The sequence below is a fragment of the Anolis carolinensis genome, unplaced genomic scaffold, assembly GCF_035594765.1.
Source record: "Anolis carolinensis isolate JA03-04 unplaced genomic scaffold, rAnoCar3.1.pri scaffold_11, whole genome shotgun sequence".
Lineage (NCBI taxonomy): Eukaryota > Metazoa > Chordata > Lepidosauria > Squamata > Dactyloidae > Anolis > Anolis carolinensis.
The window spans coordinates 20,840,530-20,858,015 of record NW_026943822.1 but is presented as its reverse complement, the minus strand read 5'-3'; the positions used below and the strand labels follow the sequence as shown (position 1 = coordinate 20,858,015).

At 38.6% G+C, this 17,486-nt stretch overlaps 1 protein-coding gene across 1 annotated transcript; it reads left to right on the top strand.

Annotated features, from left to right (window-relative positions):
- The first annotated feature begins 444 nt into the window (after window positions 1–444).
- cplx3 (complexin 3) lies at window positions 445–16,839 on the top strand. The gene is made up of 3 exons (XM_062963046.1): window positions 445–1,648; window positions 11,931–12,018; window positions 15,463–16,839. The coding sequence occupies exons 1-3, from the start codon at window positions 1,485–1,487 to the stop codon at window positions 15,685–15,687; spliced, it is 477 nt and encodes a 158-aa protein (XP_062819116.1). The 5' UTR covers window positions 445–1,484; the 3' UTR covers window positions 15,688–16,839.
- The last annotated feature ends 647 nt before the right edge of the window (window positions 16,840–17,486 follow it).

Genomic DNA, 17,486 nt, shown 5'->3' with positions numbered 1-17,486 from the left:
AATATAATACAACAACAACAACAACAACAAGTGGGGTTTATATATTTGTGGAATGATGCCCAGGGTGGGAGAAAGAGATATTGTCTGTATGAGGCAAGTGTGAGTGTTGTAGGGTTGTTGTATGTTTTCCGGGCTGTCTGGCCATATTCCAGAAGCATTCTCTCCTGACGTTTCACCCACATCTATGGCAGACATCCTCAGAGGTTGTGAGCTCTGTTGGAAACGAGGCAAGTGGGGTTTATATATCTGTAGAATGATATCCAGGGTGGGAGAAAGAACTCTTGTCTGTTTGAGGCAAGTGTGTATGTTGCAGGGTTGTTGTATGTTTTCCAGGCTGTGTGGCCATATTCCAGAAGCATTCTCTCCTGACGTTTCACCCACATCTATGGCAGGCATCCTCACACAGACCTCACAACCTCTGAGGATGCCTGCCATAGATGTGGGCGAAACATCAGGAGAGAATGCTTCTGGAACATGACCATACAGCCTGGAAAACTCACAGCAAGCCAAACTAGGAAACGAGGCAAGTGGGGTTTATATATCTTTGGAATAATGTCCAGGGTGGGAGATTCAGATAGTCTATCTGAAACTCTAATAAAATTTATTTAAAGAGAGTGGGAGGAAGAACTCTTGTCTGTTTGAGGCAAGTGTGAATGTTGCGGGGTTGTTGTATGTTTTCCGGGCTGTGTGGCCATATTCCAGAAGCATTCTCTCCTGACGTTTCACCCACATCTATGGCAGACATCCTCAGAGGTTGTGAGGTCTGTTGGAAATGAGGCAAGTGGGGTTTATAGATCTGTGGAATAATGTCCAGGGTGGGAGATTCAGATAGTCTATCTGAAACTCTAATAAAATTTATTTAAAGAGGGTGGGAGGAAGAACTCTTGTCTGTCTGAAGCAAGTGTGAATGTTGCAGGGTTGTTGTATGTCTTTCGGGCTGTGTGGCCATGTTCCAGAAGCATCCTCTCCTGACGTTTCGCCCACATCTATGGCAGGTTGTGAGGCAGAGATCTGCTCGGGAAAGGCTGGGAAGGAAGAGAGGGAGAGATTGGCTTGTTGTCTCACCAGTCAAGGATTTGAAGGCAACGAGGAGGGTGGAGCCAGGGAGGAGGAGGAGGTGGGCAGAGGAGGTCGGGCATTGCTGGGCAAGGAGGGCTCTCTGGGGGAGAGGGAAGTCTTCCTTTGGGTCCTCCATCCTGGGGAATCATCCGAGGCAGCCAGAGGCAGCCGCTCTCCGTGGTGCTGAAAGGAGATCCCAGGCAGAAGGCGCAGGCAGGGAGCTGTCCACAGCCTGTGGTGCTGAAGCGGCAGGACGCACAAAAGCCTCTCCGAAGCCTCCTTCTCTCCATCCTTCTCTCTCGGATGGGCAGCACAGAGCCTCTGCTAAAGGATGCTGATGTGAACTGAGCTGTCCGCCAAGCCGGGCAAGTTTTGGGCCGCCTTTTCTCAGGACTCCATCCTTATCTCCCCTTCTTCCCAGAGCCATGGCTTTCATGGTGAAATCGATGGTGGGCGGGCAGCTGAAGAACCTCACCGGAGGACTGGGCGGAGGAGAAGAGAAGGGAGAAGCCGAGAAGTCTCCGGCCGAAGCCCAAGGCATGACCAAGGAAGAGTATGAGGAGTACCAGAAGCAGCTGGTGGAGGAAAAGTACGTATCTCTTAAATTTAATACATTTTGATTAGTGATTTTCCAGAAAAGTGACATACGAATGAAAATATATATATATATAAAACAAACCAAGGACAAAAAGAAATAAAAATAACAGTAAAAGAAAAGTATGTATATCTTAAATTTAATACAGTAGAGTCTCACTTATCCAACATAAACGGGCCGGCAGAACGTTGGATAAGCGAATATGTTGGATAATAAGGAGGGATTAAGGAAAAGCCTATTAAACATCAAATTAGGTAATCATTATACAAATTAAGCACCAAAACATCATGTTAGACAAAAGAAATTGTCAGAAAAAGTAGTTCAATACGCAGTAATGCTATGTAGTAATTACTGTATTTACAAGTTTAGCACCAAAATATCACGATATATTGAAAACATTGACTACAAAAATGCGTTGGATAATCCAGAACGTTGGATAAGCGAGTGTTGGATAAGTGAGACTCTACTGTACATTTTGATTAGGGATTTTCCAGAAGAGTGACATATGAATGAAAATATATATATATATATATAAAACAAACCAAGGACAAAAAGAAATAAAAATAACAGTAAAAGAAAAGTATGTATATCTTAAATTTAATACATTTTTATTAGTGATTTTCCAAAAAAAGTGACATACGAATGAAACTGAAAATATAAAGAGTGCATATAAGAACAATAACAAACATAGACTACGTGCTCTCTACAGTGAATAAAATTTTATATATATATAAACAAAAACAAAAAAACAAACCAAGGACAAAAAAGAAATAAAAATAACAGTAAAAGAAAAGTACGTATATCTTAAATTTAATACATTTTTATTAGTGATTTTCCAGAAGAGTGACATACGACTGAAATTGAAAATATAAAAAGTGCATATAAGAACGATAACAAACATAGACTATGTGCTCTCTATAGTGAATAAAATTATATATATATATATATATATATATATATATATATATATATATATATATATAGCAAAACAAACAAACAAACCAAGGACAAAAAAGAAAAAGAAATAAAAATAACAGTAAAAGAAAAGTACGTATATCTTAAATTTAATACATTTTTATTAGTGATTTTCCAGAAGAGTGACATACGAATGAATATATATATATATATATATAAAACAAACCAAGGACAAAAAGAAATAAAAATAACAGTAAAAGAAAAGTACGTATATCTTAAATTTAATACATTTTTATTAGTGATTTTCCAGAAAAGTGACATACGAATGAAACTGAAAATATAAGGAGTACATATAAGAACAATAACAAACATAGACTACGTGCTCTCTACAGTGAATAAAATTATATATATATATATATATATATATATATATATATATGAAAAAAAAGAAAAAAAAGGAACAAACCAAGGACAAAAAATAAAAAATAAATAAAAATAACAGTAAAAGAAAAGTACGTACAGTAGAGTCTCACTTATCCAACATAAACGGGCCGGCAGAAGCTTGGATAAGCGAATATCTTGGATAATAAGGAGGGATTAAGGAAAAGCCTATTGAACATCAAATTAGGTTATGATTTCACAAATTAAGCACCAAAACATCATGTTATACAACAAATTTGACAGAAAAAGTAGTTCAATTCATGGTAATGCTATGTAGTAATTACTGTATTTACAAATTTAGTACCAAAATATCATGATGTATTGAAAACATTGTCTACAAAAATGCGTTGGATAATCCAAAACGTTGGATAAGCGAGACTCTACTGTATATCTATATATATCTCTATCTATCTATCTATCTATCTATCTATAAGCAAAACAAAAACAAAAACAAAAAGAAACAAACCAAGGACAAAAAAGAAAAAGAAATAAAAATAACAGTAAAAGAAAAGTACAGTAGGGTCTCACTTATCCAAGCCTCGCTTATCCAAGCCTCTGGATTATCCAAGCCATTTTTGTAGTCAATGTTTTCAATACATTGTGATATTTTGGTGCTAAATTTGTAAATACAGTAATTACTACATAGCATTACTGCATATTGAACTACTTTTTCTGTCAAATTTGTTGTATAACATGATGTTTTGGTACTTAATTTGTAAAATCATAATCTAATTTGATGTTTAGTAGGCTTTTCCTTAATCCCTCCTTATTATCCAATATATTCGCTTATCCAAGCTTCTGCCGACCCGTTTAGCTTGGATAAGTGAGACTCTATTGTATCAGAAATATGGTACGTAGGTAAAGGTTTTCCCCTGACATTAAGTCCAGTCGTGTCTGACTCTGGGGGTTGGTGCTCATCTCCATTTCTAAGCCGAAGAGCCGGCATTGTCTGTAGACACTTCCAAGGTCTTGTGGCCACTGGCATGACTGCATGGAGAGCCATTACCTTTCTGCCAGAGCAGTACCTATTGATCTACTCACACTCTGGGGGTTGGTGCTCATCTCCATTTCTAAGCTGAAGAGCCGGCATTGTCCGTAGACACCTCCAAGGTCATGTGGCCATTGGCATGACTGCATGGAGCGCCGTTACCTTCCCGCCGGAGCAGTACCTATTCATCTACTCACATTGGCATGTTTTCGAACTGCTAGGTTGGCAGAAGCTGGGGCTAACAGCAGGCGCTCATTCCGCTCCTGGGATTTGAACCTGGGACCTTTCGGTCTGCAAGTTCAGCAGCTCAGCGCTTTAACACACTTCGCCACCGGGGTTCCTATTGATACCACTGTATGCTTGTTTTATATCTGTGAGCCGCCCCAAGTCCCACTTGGGAGATGGTGGTGGGGTATAAAAATAAAATTATTATTATTATTATTATTATTATTATTATTATTATTATTATTATTACAGTAGAGTCTCACTTATCCAACACTTGCTTATCCAACGTTCTGGATTATCCAACAGATTTTTGTAGTCGATGTTTTCAATATATCGTGATATTTTGGTGCTACATTTGTAAATACAGTAATTACTACATAGCATTATTTCGTATTGAACTGCTTTTTCTGTCAAATCTGTTGTCTAACATGATGTTTTGGTGCTTAATTTGTAAAATCGTAACCTAATTTGGTGTTTAATAGGCTTTTCCTTAATCCTTCCTTATTATCCAAGATATTCACTTATCCAAGGTTCTGCCGGCCGGTTTAGCTCACAACCTCTGAGGATGCCTGCCATAGATGTGGGCGAAACGTCAGGAGAGAATGCTTCTGGGACATGGCCATACAGGCCGGAAAATACGCAAAAACCATGTGATTCCAGCCATGAAAGCTTTCGACAATACAAAAAGGCAATATAGTATTATTAGCATCGGGGCCAGTTAACACCTCCCGACAGAGGATTCCCCTAATCAGGAAGCAGACAGGCTTTGAAGCTGCAAGGCCATTCAATGCTAATCAAGGTGGCCAATGGCAACATTCCCACTTGCCCCCAACAGACAAGACTTCTTTCTCCCACCCTGGACATTATTCCACAGGTGTATATATATAAACCTGTCTGTTGGAAACTAAGCAAACTAGGTTTATGTATCAGGTGGGAGAAAGAAGTCTGTTTGAATCAACTGTGAATGTTGCACTTGATTCGCATTGAATAGCCTTGCAGCTTCAAAGCCTGTCTGCTTCCTGTCTGGGGGAATCCTTTGTTGGGTGGTGTTAGCTGCACTTGGCATAGTCGGATAGTGTTAGTTGCACTTGGCAGCTTTAAAGGTTCAGCTTCTGAGGATGCCTGCCATAGATGTGGGCGAAACGTCAGGAGAGAATGCTTCTGGAACATGGTCAAGACAGCCTGGAAAACTCACAGCAACCCAATGATTCCAGCCATGAAATCCTTCGACAAGAAATTCATCTTGGGGTTGTTGTATGTTTTCCGTGGCTGTATGGCCATGTTCCAGAAGCATTCTCTCCTGACATTTCACCCACATCTATGACAGGCATCCTCAGAAGCTCACACCCTCTGAGGATGCCTGCCCTAGATGTGGGCGAAACGTCAGGAGAGAATGCTTCTGGAACATGGTCAAGACAGCCTGGAAAACTCACAGCAACCCAGTGATTCCAGCCATGAAATCCTTCGACAAGAAATTCATCTTGGGGTTGTTGTATGTTTTCCGTGGCTGTATGGCCATGTTCCAGAAGCATTCTCTCCTGACATTTCACCCACATCTATGGCAGGCATCCTCAGAAGCTCACACCCTCTGAGGATGCCTGCCCTAGGTGTGGGTGAGACGTCAGGAGAGAATGCTTCTGGAACATGGCCAATACAGCCCGGAAAACTCACAGCAATCCAGTGATTCCAGCCATGAAAGCCTTTGACAACAAATTCATCTTGGGGTTGTTGTATGTTTTCCGTGGCTGTATGGCTATGTTCCAGAAGCATTCTCTCCTGACGTTTTGCCCAGGCATCCTCAGAAGCGAGTTTGGAGGGCCAAAATTTGCCCATGCCTGATATATGCACACAGATGTGAAAAATCCATATTGGAAAGCAAGCAACAGGAAGGCATAGATCATCTCCTAGAATAGAGTAAAAAAACGAGGTTTTTGCAACCTGCAGCTGGTGGATTGTTGGCAGCACGCTTCCCCACTCCACAAAAATGTAGGGCATTTTTTAAAAGATAAATTAAAAATAGCTCTAAGCGGTATCTGTGCACAAATAAATCCCTCGCTCTAAGCAGTTTTTATGCAAAGTTCAGACCCAAATCCGGCCTTTTTTTAAAGATTGGGACCAGGGGGGAAAAATAAATAAAGAAATCTAGGCTGCAGATTGATTGCACCTTTTTGAAGAAGTGGGCAAAGTGTTGCATTTGTTGCAGAAGGCGGGGAGTATATTGCCCGTAATGCATTTTAATGAACCCCCCGCCCCTAATCTTTTAATCCGCTTTTGCCTTCAAGAGATGGGATTGTTTTCTCAGGAAAAAACTACCTCTTGATATAGATTTTTTGCGTGGGTTGCCGTATATACTCGAGTATAAGCTGACCCGAATATAAGCCGAGGCACCTAATTTTACTGCAAAAAAACCCTAGGAAAACATTGACTCCAGTATAAGCCGAGGATGGTAAATTTCAGAAATAAAAACAGATACCAATAAAATTACATTAATTTAGGCATCAGTAGGTTAAATGTTTTGGAATATTTACATAAAGCTCAACTTTCAGATTCGACTGTCCAACTCTGATCAAATCATTATTCTCATCTTCTTCAATGTGCTTATGTATCCTTTTAATAATAATAGAGTAAAATAATACATGTAATAATAATAATAATAATAATGATAAATTATTAGTTTTTCAGCCCATTTTTTAAGACTGAAAAAGCCCCCCTCGGCTTTTACTCGGGTGAGGGTCCTGGTTGGCTTAGATTTGGGTCAGCTTATAGTCGAGAATATATGGTACATTTATTAGTTTTCTCTATTATTATTGGTATTATTACATTTATTATTTTTCTCTATTATGGTTGCTACTATTACATTTATTTTACTTTATTATTATTATTATTATTATTATTATTATTATTATTACATTTATTATTTCACTCTGATCTTATTATTATTATTATTGCATTTATTATTTTACTCTATTTATTATTACTTGTATTATTTTCCTGTATTTATTATTATTGTATGACACAGCAAACAATATAGATATGCTGGATTTCATTTCAAAAAATCACAAGTTGAACACTTCCCAAGTGTCTAGGACTGTGTGATGTTTTTTATTATTATTATTATTATTATTATTATTATTATTATTATTATTATTACATGTATTATTTTTCTCTATTATTGTTGTTACTATTACATCTATTTTACTCTATTATTATTATTATTATTATTATTATTACATGTATTATTTCACTCTGATATTATTATTATTATTATTATTACATGTATTATTTCACTCTGATATTATTATTATTATTATTATTATTGCATTTATTATTTTACTCAATTTATTATTACATGTATTCTTTTCCTGTATTTATTATTATTTCATGTATTATTTTACTCTATTATTATTAAAAGGATACATAAGCACATTTACATGGAAGAAGATGAGAATAATGATTTGATCAGAGTTGGACAGTCTTATCTTAAATTTGAGCTTGATGTAAATATTCAAAAACATTTAACCTACTGATACCTCAATTAATGGAATTTTATTGGTATCTATTTTTATTTCTGAAATTTACCACATTCGGCTTATACTGGAGTCAATGTTTTCCCAGGGTTTTTTTGTGGTAAAATTAGGTGCCTCGGCTTATAGTCGGGTCGGCTTATACTCAAGTATATATGGTAATTTTATTTGTATCTTGGCTTATACTGGAGTCAATGTTTTCCCAGGTTTTTTGGTGGTAAAATTAGGTGCCTCGGCTTATAGTCGGGTCGGCTTATACTCAAGTATATATGGTAATTTTATTTGTATCTTGGCTTATACTGGAGTCAATGTTTTCCCAGGTTTTTTGGTGGTAAAATTAGGTGCCTCGGCTTATAGTCGGGTCGGCTTATACTCAAGTATATATGGTAATTTTATTTGTATCTCGGCTTATACTGGAGTCAGTGTTTTCCCGGTTTTTTTGTGGTAAAATTAGGTGCCTCGGCTTATATTCGGGTCGGCTTATACTCAAGTATATACGGTAATTTTATTTATATCTCGGCTTATACTGGAGTCAATGTTTTCCCAGTTTTTTGGTGGTAAAATTAGGTGCCTCGGCTTATATCCGGGTCGGCTTATACTCGAGTATATAAGGTATGTTTCAAAAAGATATTTATACACAGCTCTCTCTTGTTCTAGGGCCATCCATATATTCAATTAAACCGCGATCCCAAGCTTATTGACTTGTGCGTAATCCCGGCTCGATTTAGCATTTCAGCCCAGAGATACTGGGGGGATTCGGATCTATTCCTGGCTTTGTTTGAAATGCCCAAATCGTACTAAAGACAGAATTGTATGTGTAGGAGTGCAAACTCTCCAGCGAAGTGCTAAAACATCTAAATCAGAACCCTCTTTTATTTTTATTTTGAAATACCACATCAAGCAGCCACCAACAAGGCACCATCTGGGCACAACTGATGTTCGATGGGAATCTTACATTTTTGGAGATTTAACAATTTTCAAAAGGCTGTGTTAGTGGATTTCAGCAGGAACAACGGACCTTAAGGACTAACATACCGTATATACTTGAGTATAAGCTGACCCGAATATAAGCCGAGGCACCTAATTTTACCACAATATAGTGGTATAGTACAATATAGTAATATATGATGCTTATATTGTGCTATACTAACAATATATGGTATATACTCGAGTATAAGCTAACCCGAATATAAGCCGAGGCACCTAATTTTACCACAATATAAAATTACCATATATACTTGAGTATAAGCCGACCCGACTATAAGCCGAGGCACCTAATTTTACCACCAAAAAACCTGGGAAAACATTGACTCCAGTATAAGCCAAGATACAAATAAAATTACCATATATACTCGAGTATAAGCTGACCTGAATATAAGCCGGGCACCTAATTTTACCACCAAAAAAACTGGGAAAACATTGACTCCAGTATAAGCCAAGATACAAATAAAACTACCGTATATACTTGAGTATAAGCTGACCCGAATATAAGCTGGGCACCTAATTTTACCACAATATAGTGGTATAGTACAATATAGTAATATATGATGCTTATATTGTGCTATACTAACAATATATGGTATATACTCGAGTATAAGCTAACCCGACTATAAGCCGAGGCACCTAATTTTACCACCAAAAAACCTGGGAAAACATTGACTCCAGTATAAGCCAAGATACAAATAAAATTACCATATATACTCGAGTATAAGCTGACCTGAATATAAGCCGGGCACCTAATTTTACCACCAAAAAAACTGGGAAAACATTGACTCCAGTATAAGCCAAGATACAAATAAAACTACCGTATATACTTGAGTATAAGCTGACCCGAATATAAGCTGGGCACCTAATTTTACCACAATATAGTGGTATAGTACAATATAGTAATATATGATGCTTATATTGTGCTATACTAACAATATATGGTATATACTCGAGTATAAGCTAACCCGAATATAAGCCGAGGCACCTAATTTTACCACAATATAGTGGTATAGTACAATATAGTAATATATAATGCTTATATTGTGCTATACTAACAATATACCTATATACTCGAGTATAAGCAGACCTGAATATAAGCCGAGGCACCTAATTTTACCACAATATAGTGGTATAGTACAATATAGTAATATATAATGCTTATATTGTGCTATACTAACAATATACCTATATACTCGAGTATAAGCAGACCTGAATATAAGCCGAGGCACCTAATTTTACCACAATATAGTGGTATAGTACAATATAGTAATATATAATGCTTATATTGTGCTATAATAACAATATACCTATATACTCGAGTATAAGCTAACCCGAATATAAGCCGAGGCACCTAATTTTACCACAATATAGTGGTATAGTACAATATAGTAATATATAATGCTTATATTGTGCTATAATAACAATATACCTATATACTCGAGTATAAGCAGACCTGAATATAAGCCGAGGCACCTTATTTTACCACAATATAGTGGTATAGTACAATATAGTAATATATGATGCTTATATTGTGCTATACTAACAATATATGGTATATACTCGAGTATAAGCTAACCCGAATATAAGCCGAGGCACCTAATTTTACCACACAAAAAAACTGGGAAAACATTGACTCCACTATAAGCCGAGGGTGTTAATTTCATAAATAAAAACAGATACCAATAAAATTACATTAATTGAGGCATCCGTAGGTTCAATGTTTTTGAATATTTACATAAAGCTGAAATATAAGATAAGACTGTCCAACTCTGATCAAATCGCTATTCTCATCTTCTTCAATGTAAATGTGCTTGTGTATCCTTTTAATAATAGTAGAGTAAAATACATGTAATAATAATAATAAATAATAATACATGTAATATTAGAGTAGATTAATAAATGTAATAATATCAGAATGAAATAATAAATGTATTAATAATAATAAAATAATAATAGAGTAAAATAAATGTAAAGTAGCAAGAATAATAGAGTACAATAATAAATGTAATAATATGAATAATAATAGAGAAAAATAAGAAATGTACCATATATTCTTGAGTATAAGCTGACCCAAATATAAGCCAACCAGGATCCTCACCCGAGTATAAGCCGAGGGGGGCTTTTTCCGTCCTAGAAAAAGGGCTGAAAAACTAGGCTTATCCTCGAGTATATACAGTAATTGGATTTAGTTAAGAGTGTGAAATATCTTTTCCTTGTTTCCTTCATCTTGACATATTAAAATCAATCAATCTTGGGTTGCTGTGATTTTTCCAGGCTGCCTGGCCACAGTCAGGAAGCATTCTCTCCTGACGTTTCCCCTACATCTATGGCAAGCATCCTCAGAGGTTGCGAGGTCTGTTGGAAACTAAGAAAACTAGGTTTATATATCAGGTGGGAGAAAGAACCCTTGTCTGTTTGAGGCAAGTGTGAATGTTGCACTTGGCAGCTTAAAAGTTCAGCCTCTGAGGATGCCTGCCATAGATGTGGGTAAAATGTCAGGAGAGAATGCTTCTGGAACATGGCCATGCAGCCCGGAAAACTCACAGCAACCCAGTGATTCTGGCCATGAAAGCCTTCGACAACACAAGCAGGACATGGATGTATGGAGTGCCCAAGGATTTCTAGTTTGGCTGAGAAAGCTAAAGACCTTGGGAAACTACAACTCCCAAGATTCCATAACATTTATCCATGGCAATTGACAGTAGTATCCAACTGCATTAATTCAGCAGTGTAGATGCTGTGTAGTTTCCAACAGATTTCACAACCTCTGAGGATGCCTGCCATAGATGTGGGCGAAACATCAGGAGAGAATGCTACTGGGGCATGGACATGCAGCCCAGAAAACTCACAGCAACCCAGTGATTCCGGCCATGAAAGCCTTCGACAACACAAATTCATCTTGGCTTTATTTTATTTGATTCTCCCGGCACTAGTCTCGATGATAAGGAAGTCTGGGAGTTGTAGTTTTCATGAGGATTTGATGAGTATTTAGCAGTATTTAGCCTGGTGCAGATGCACCTAAGCAAGGGTTAGTTTGGATGACCTCCAAGGCATCCTTTAGCTTTGAAGGAGATACACTCTGGAAGAGGAGATGAATGGTTTTCCTTAGGAAACCTTGCTTTTTCTGACTCTGTTATTGACTTGAACCCTTGCAAAGGCCTCCAAAAAACTACTGTCTCCTTTGTGTCCTCTACAGAATGGAGCGGGATGCCCAGTTCGCCCAGCGCAAGGCGGAGCGAGCGACCCTGCGGACCCATTTCCGAGACAAATACCGGTTGCCCAAGGTAGGTCCGTTTGTGCAAACTCAGTCCTAAGATTAACTTCAGCCAGTTATTTTTAAAAATGCACCTTAATAATCTATATATATAAATCTGTTCTGTCCATTTTTACCTTAATAAAAACAGCAAAACTACAAATCCCAGAGCCAAGACACTTGGCAACAAAACACATGGTCCTCCCCACTGTGTTTAGACGACAAAACCAAAACACAATTTGAAGTCCATGTCCCTCAGAATCCCAAAATCCAAAAACAGTTATATGCGCATGCGCATACGCGGAGCTGGCCCCTGCCCCCACCCTTGGAAGACATACGGGTATTTCAGCAGCACCCTTTACCTTAACTACCATCAATTCCTCAATACTTTATTTCCCATACCACCATACTTCGCCACAGCAACGCGTGGCTGGGCACAGCTAGTCTTTTATAAAACTTCAATAAAAATATATCCCCCCCCCCAAAAAAAGAGTGGAAGTTTAGTTGTTTTGAGTTGGATTTGGGGGTTTCGAGGATTTTAGGAAAAGCAAGGGCGACAAAACTTCCCATGGGCAAGTCGCAAAAAGTCTTATTTTTATTTTGTCCTTTGGAAGCATAACATGCCTTCTAACTGGAAGGACTGGGTGAGCACCTTAGGTCTCCATCTGTCAAAAAAAGGGAAAGCAAAGTTATCTTACATCCTTTTTTCTCTTTCAAATTTGGTATTTCTTCTCCCCATGTCATCCTGATTTATTCACTGAAGTGACAGGGCAAAGGAGGAACAAAATGACATGTCGAACCATTCCAATAAGTTGCAATGGCACGTCCCAAAATAAAACCCTCCCGGAAAGCTCAGGACGGAGCAGAAAAAGCCCTCTAAGAATAAGAAAGATATAAAAATATTCATCTTCAAAACCTGGAGGGTTTGGCAAGGCTGAGAAGCAGCTGAAGGGAAGTGTCAAGATTAAACAAAATCTAGTTTCCAGATGGAGAAAAGGTTTCTTGGATTGATATAGCGATTTTTGATCTCTTTTGGGATCTTGCTGTCCTTACAATCTCTGACAACAATCGTCTGGATGGGAAACCTAACAAAATGCTTCATTTTATTAGCATTGGGAGAATGTCAACTATCCTAAAGATCAGGCATGGGCAAACTTTGGCCCTCCAGGTGTTTTGGACTTTAACGACATCCTTCCATATATGGACGATTGGCTCATAGCAACAGGCATGGGCAAACTTCTGGCTTCTTCCTGCCTGGGGACATCCTTTGTTCAGAGTCATTAGCTGCCCCTGGTTGATTCATGTCTGGAACTCCTCTGTTTTCAGAGTGTTGCTTCTTATTTACTGTTCTGATTTTTGAGTTTTTTAAATACTGGTAGCCAAATTTTGTTCATTTTCATGGTTTCCTCCTTTCTATTGAAGTTGTCCACGTGCTTGTGAATTTCAATGGCTTCTCTGTGTAGTCTGACACGATAGTTGTTGGAGTGGTCGAGCATTTCTGTGTTCTCAAATAATATACTGTGTCCAGGTTGGTTCATCAAGTGCTCTGCTATTAAAAAACTCAAAAATCAGAACAGTAAATAAGAAGCAACACTCTGAAAACAGAGGAGTTCCAGACATGGGAACCAAGGGCAGGTAACGACTCTGAACAAAGGATGTCCCCAGGCAGGAAGACGCCAGGAGATGAAGCTATTCAATACTAATAATAATAGAGAAAAATAATAAATGTGAATATTCTCGAGTATAAGCTGACTCAAATATAAGTCAACCAGGAGCCTCACCCAAGTATAAGCCGAGGGGGGCTTTTTCAGTCTTAAAAAGAGGGCTGAAAAACTAGGCTTATACTCGAGTATATACAGTATATCCCATAATAAAAAGATGTCCATTGTTCCTTCGCTAAACATGCAGAACCATCTCAATTTTAATATTTTTTAATGCATGGTTGTGAACTCACTTGGCATAATCGGATATTTTATGGACATTTTATCATCCAAATGGCATTTGCTCAGATGTAGCAGATTCTCACTCAATATAGCATCTCTGTTATTAAAAATATACCTAAATCACTCCATTAAAGAGGGCTGAAAAACTAGGCTTATACTCGAGTATATACAGTATATCTTGAAGAGACACAAATATCATCCAGTCTAGTTCTCCCAGGCAGGAAAGCACAATGAAAGCACTCCCAATAGATAGCCATTCAGTCTCTACTGAAAGACCTCCAGAGATGGGAACTCCATTGGATTCTATACAAACATACGATAGTCTATGTACAAAGAAAATGTGTCCAAATAACATATTATTAAAGTTCCCCGTACAAAGCTCAATTTGGCCGTATCAGACAAAATGAAAAGGAGCAACAGCTCTAACACAAAAGTTATTCAAGTCTGGTATTGGTTCCAATGTATATAGGCTTCAAGGATACATAGCCAATGAAAATATCTTCCAAACAATTTAAACAGATGGTTGGTCGTGTTGCTGTATACTGGAATAAAGAAAATAATGATGGAGCACCGCTCTCAAAAAAGTCTTCGAAAGTAATGTCCAAATAAATTCCCAATAAACTTCTTCAGGAGTTGTTATACTCAGCAACAATGAATTTCTATCTAAAACAAAACATAGAGTAACAAGTATTTTACCAGCAGTATTAACAGAAGTAAAGGTAACCCATATAACAGTATTATACTTACATAGTGCCTAATTGTTTACACTGAGTGACTCTGCTTGTGGTGATTTCAACTGCGAGTGGTTCTGGAGGTTCATTCAAAGGTTTTTAAAGAGTACTTGGTAATTTAAAGGAAACAACTAAAATTCATTAAGTCCCTGAGGGGAAAAGGTTTTAAACTTAAAGATCCAGTACATTTCCCTTTGGGATAATAGTTTTTCTAAGTCCATGTAAGGTTTTTGAGTAATGCATTCCAGAGCACAAAATTTAAATGAGGTAGATGAATGCTTGTATTGAGTGAAATGTGAATATAAAAGAGATTCTGTAGGTAAATTTTTGATTCTGGATTTATGTTCAGAGATTCTGATTCTCAAGGGTCTGGTTGTCTTTCCGATATACCAGAGATCACAGTCACATGTCAAGAGGTAGATTACATTGCTGCTATTACAAGTGGAAAAATGTTTTAGTGTGGTACCCACTTTGTTCCTATAATTATATATCTCCTTGGTCTTCCAAGATTGAGGACAACACTTACACTTTGTATTGGGAACTTTAATAATATATGTTTCTTTGTACATAGACTATCGTATGTTTGTATAGATACATTACAAGTATTCTGGGATTTTGTATAGTAGTAACTCCATTGGATTCCCAAGCAGTGTATTCCACTCTCAGCATCAGGAGGTTCTTCCAAAAGTTTGAGCAGCATTAATATTGGAAATCCGGGTAGCGTTCCACCACTTTGGATAGAGGTTCTAATCCATTTTCCTCTTTCTCTTTCCCCTCCTCGATTAACGTTGTTCCCTTTAGAACGAGACGGACGACAGCCAGATCCAGGTGGTGGGGGGCGACGTGGAGCTGCCCAAAGAGCTGGCCAAGATGATTGAGCAAGACAACGAGGAGGAGGAGGAGAAGGACTCTGTTATCGGGCAGCTCACCAACATCCAGAACCTAGACATAGATTCCCTCAAGGATAAGGCCCAGGCCACCTTGGATGACCTCAAGCAATCCGCCGAGAAGTGCGCCGTCATGTGACCCCCTTAAAAAAAAAAGTCCCCGAAAAATTGTACAAAGTGGGAGTGACCTAGAAAGAGAATGATCCATCGGAGAGGAAGAGTGGGTGCTAACTAGGAAAGCGATCCAGCCGATTCCCATTGAGTGTTTTGTCCTTGAACGTGTGTGAGCTGGATATTTCCTTCCCTACGAGGGTGCATCTACACTGTGGATTTAATGCAGTTTGATACTACTTGGATCACCGTGGCTCATTCCTATGCTCATTGGTGACAGTGTGGAGCCATGGAAGTTCAAGTGGTATCAAACTGTATTAAACCGACAGTGCGGACGCACCCAAAAGCCACAGTCCTCTCCTTGTGACGGGTGTCTTATTTGTCCCACATCCTTGTATGGTGTGTGTTTTCAATGGTCTCAGGTTAGATCCCAAAGTTTTGTTGTCACATGATGGTACATTTATGTCCAATGTGGTCCCATGCGTCCCCCTCTCAGTGGTCAAGGAAGAGAGCCATGTACTATTCCAAAACTACGCACCGTATGGGATGTGTAGTTCAAAGAAAGCGGGTCTAACTCCCTTCACCTTCTACTCCCCATGGAGGTGTTTTTGTCGGTTCATTTTTGCCAAATGAAATAAGTTCCAAGCAAAAAAAGATTGGTCTAAGTTTATATTAAGGTCTCCTGACGTCTTCCAGATTCAAAATAATCAGAGATCTTGAATTCTCCCTCGTCCATAGCAATACAGAGAAACCACGACAATACTTTGCACTTCGAAAAAATAAACAAATCTTAAAATGGCACCTTAGAGGTTAGCAAAGGAAAGCACAGGCCCGTTTTACCGACGGGGAAACCGAGGCACAAAGGCTCGCCCAGGTCTTGGCCTCCAGACAAGGCAGCAGGATAGGAATGGAAACCCAAACGTAGGTATCGTTTCGTTCCGATTCCACATCTTGGGATCTCTTGGTGTGTCCTGGCTTCCAAATATCAGGAGAGGGGAAACAATGACAAAAAGGTCCATGTACCTGTGTGTGACGAATGTGGCCATCAGTCTGTATGTCGTGCCGTGACTATGCAGTGTTCCTGTACGAACCCCTACCTGCTATGACGACTCCTTCTTCTCCCGTTATTTCCATGGTACTGTTCAAAATGATGGAATAAAGATCAAGAATTCTCTATGCATTCCTTTGTCCTGGCGTTTTGTACGGAAACAAGATTGCAATCGGCTGGGACTCAGTAACAGGGATAGTGGTCTGAGCATTGGATTATTATGACTCTGGAGCCCATTGGATTACTTTATTTATTTATTTAGTTACAGTATTTATATTCCGCCCTTCTCACCCCGAAGGGGACTCAGGGCGGATCACATTACACATATAGGCAAACATTCAATGCCTTTTAACATTGAACAAAGACAAACAAACATAGGCTCCGAGCAGGCCTCGAACTCATGACCTCCTGGTCAGAGTGATTCATTGCAGTTAATTGCACTGGCTTGCTCTCCCGCCTGCGCCACAGCCCGGGCGCACGTTTGCAATAAGCTGGGACTCAATAACAGGGGTTGTGGTCTGAGCATTGGATTATTATTCTGGAGCACTGGGTTCGAATCATCACTCAGCCGTGGAATCCCATTGGGTCACTTTGGGCACAAGTTAGCAATAAGCTGTGACTCAATAACAGGGGTCATGGTTAGAGTATTGGATTATGACTTTGGAACCCAGCCATGGAATCCCATTGGATTACTTCAGGCACACTTTCTCAACCTCAGAGGAAAACAAAGGCAAACTTTGGGCAAATCTCGCCCTGTGATAAGTTCTCATAAGTCCACC

Bases quoted from the DNA above. Each gene is read 5' to 3' on its own strand.
- cplx3 (XM_062963046.1), top strand. From the start codon at position 1,485: ATGGCTTTCATGGTGAAATCGATGGTGGGCGGGCAGCTGAAGAACCTC. The intron at 1,649-11,930 runs GTACGTATCTCT...TGTCCTCTACAG, and splicing joins AAGCAGCTGGTGGAGGAAAA to AATGGAGCGGGATGCCCAGT. The intron at 12,019-15,462 runs GTAGGTCCGTTT...TGTTCCCTTTAG, and splicing joins ACAAATACCGGTTGCCCAAG to AACGAGACGGACGACAGCCA.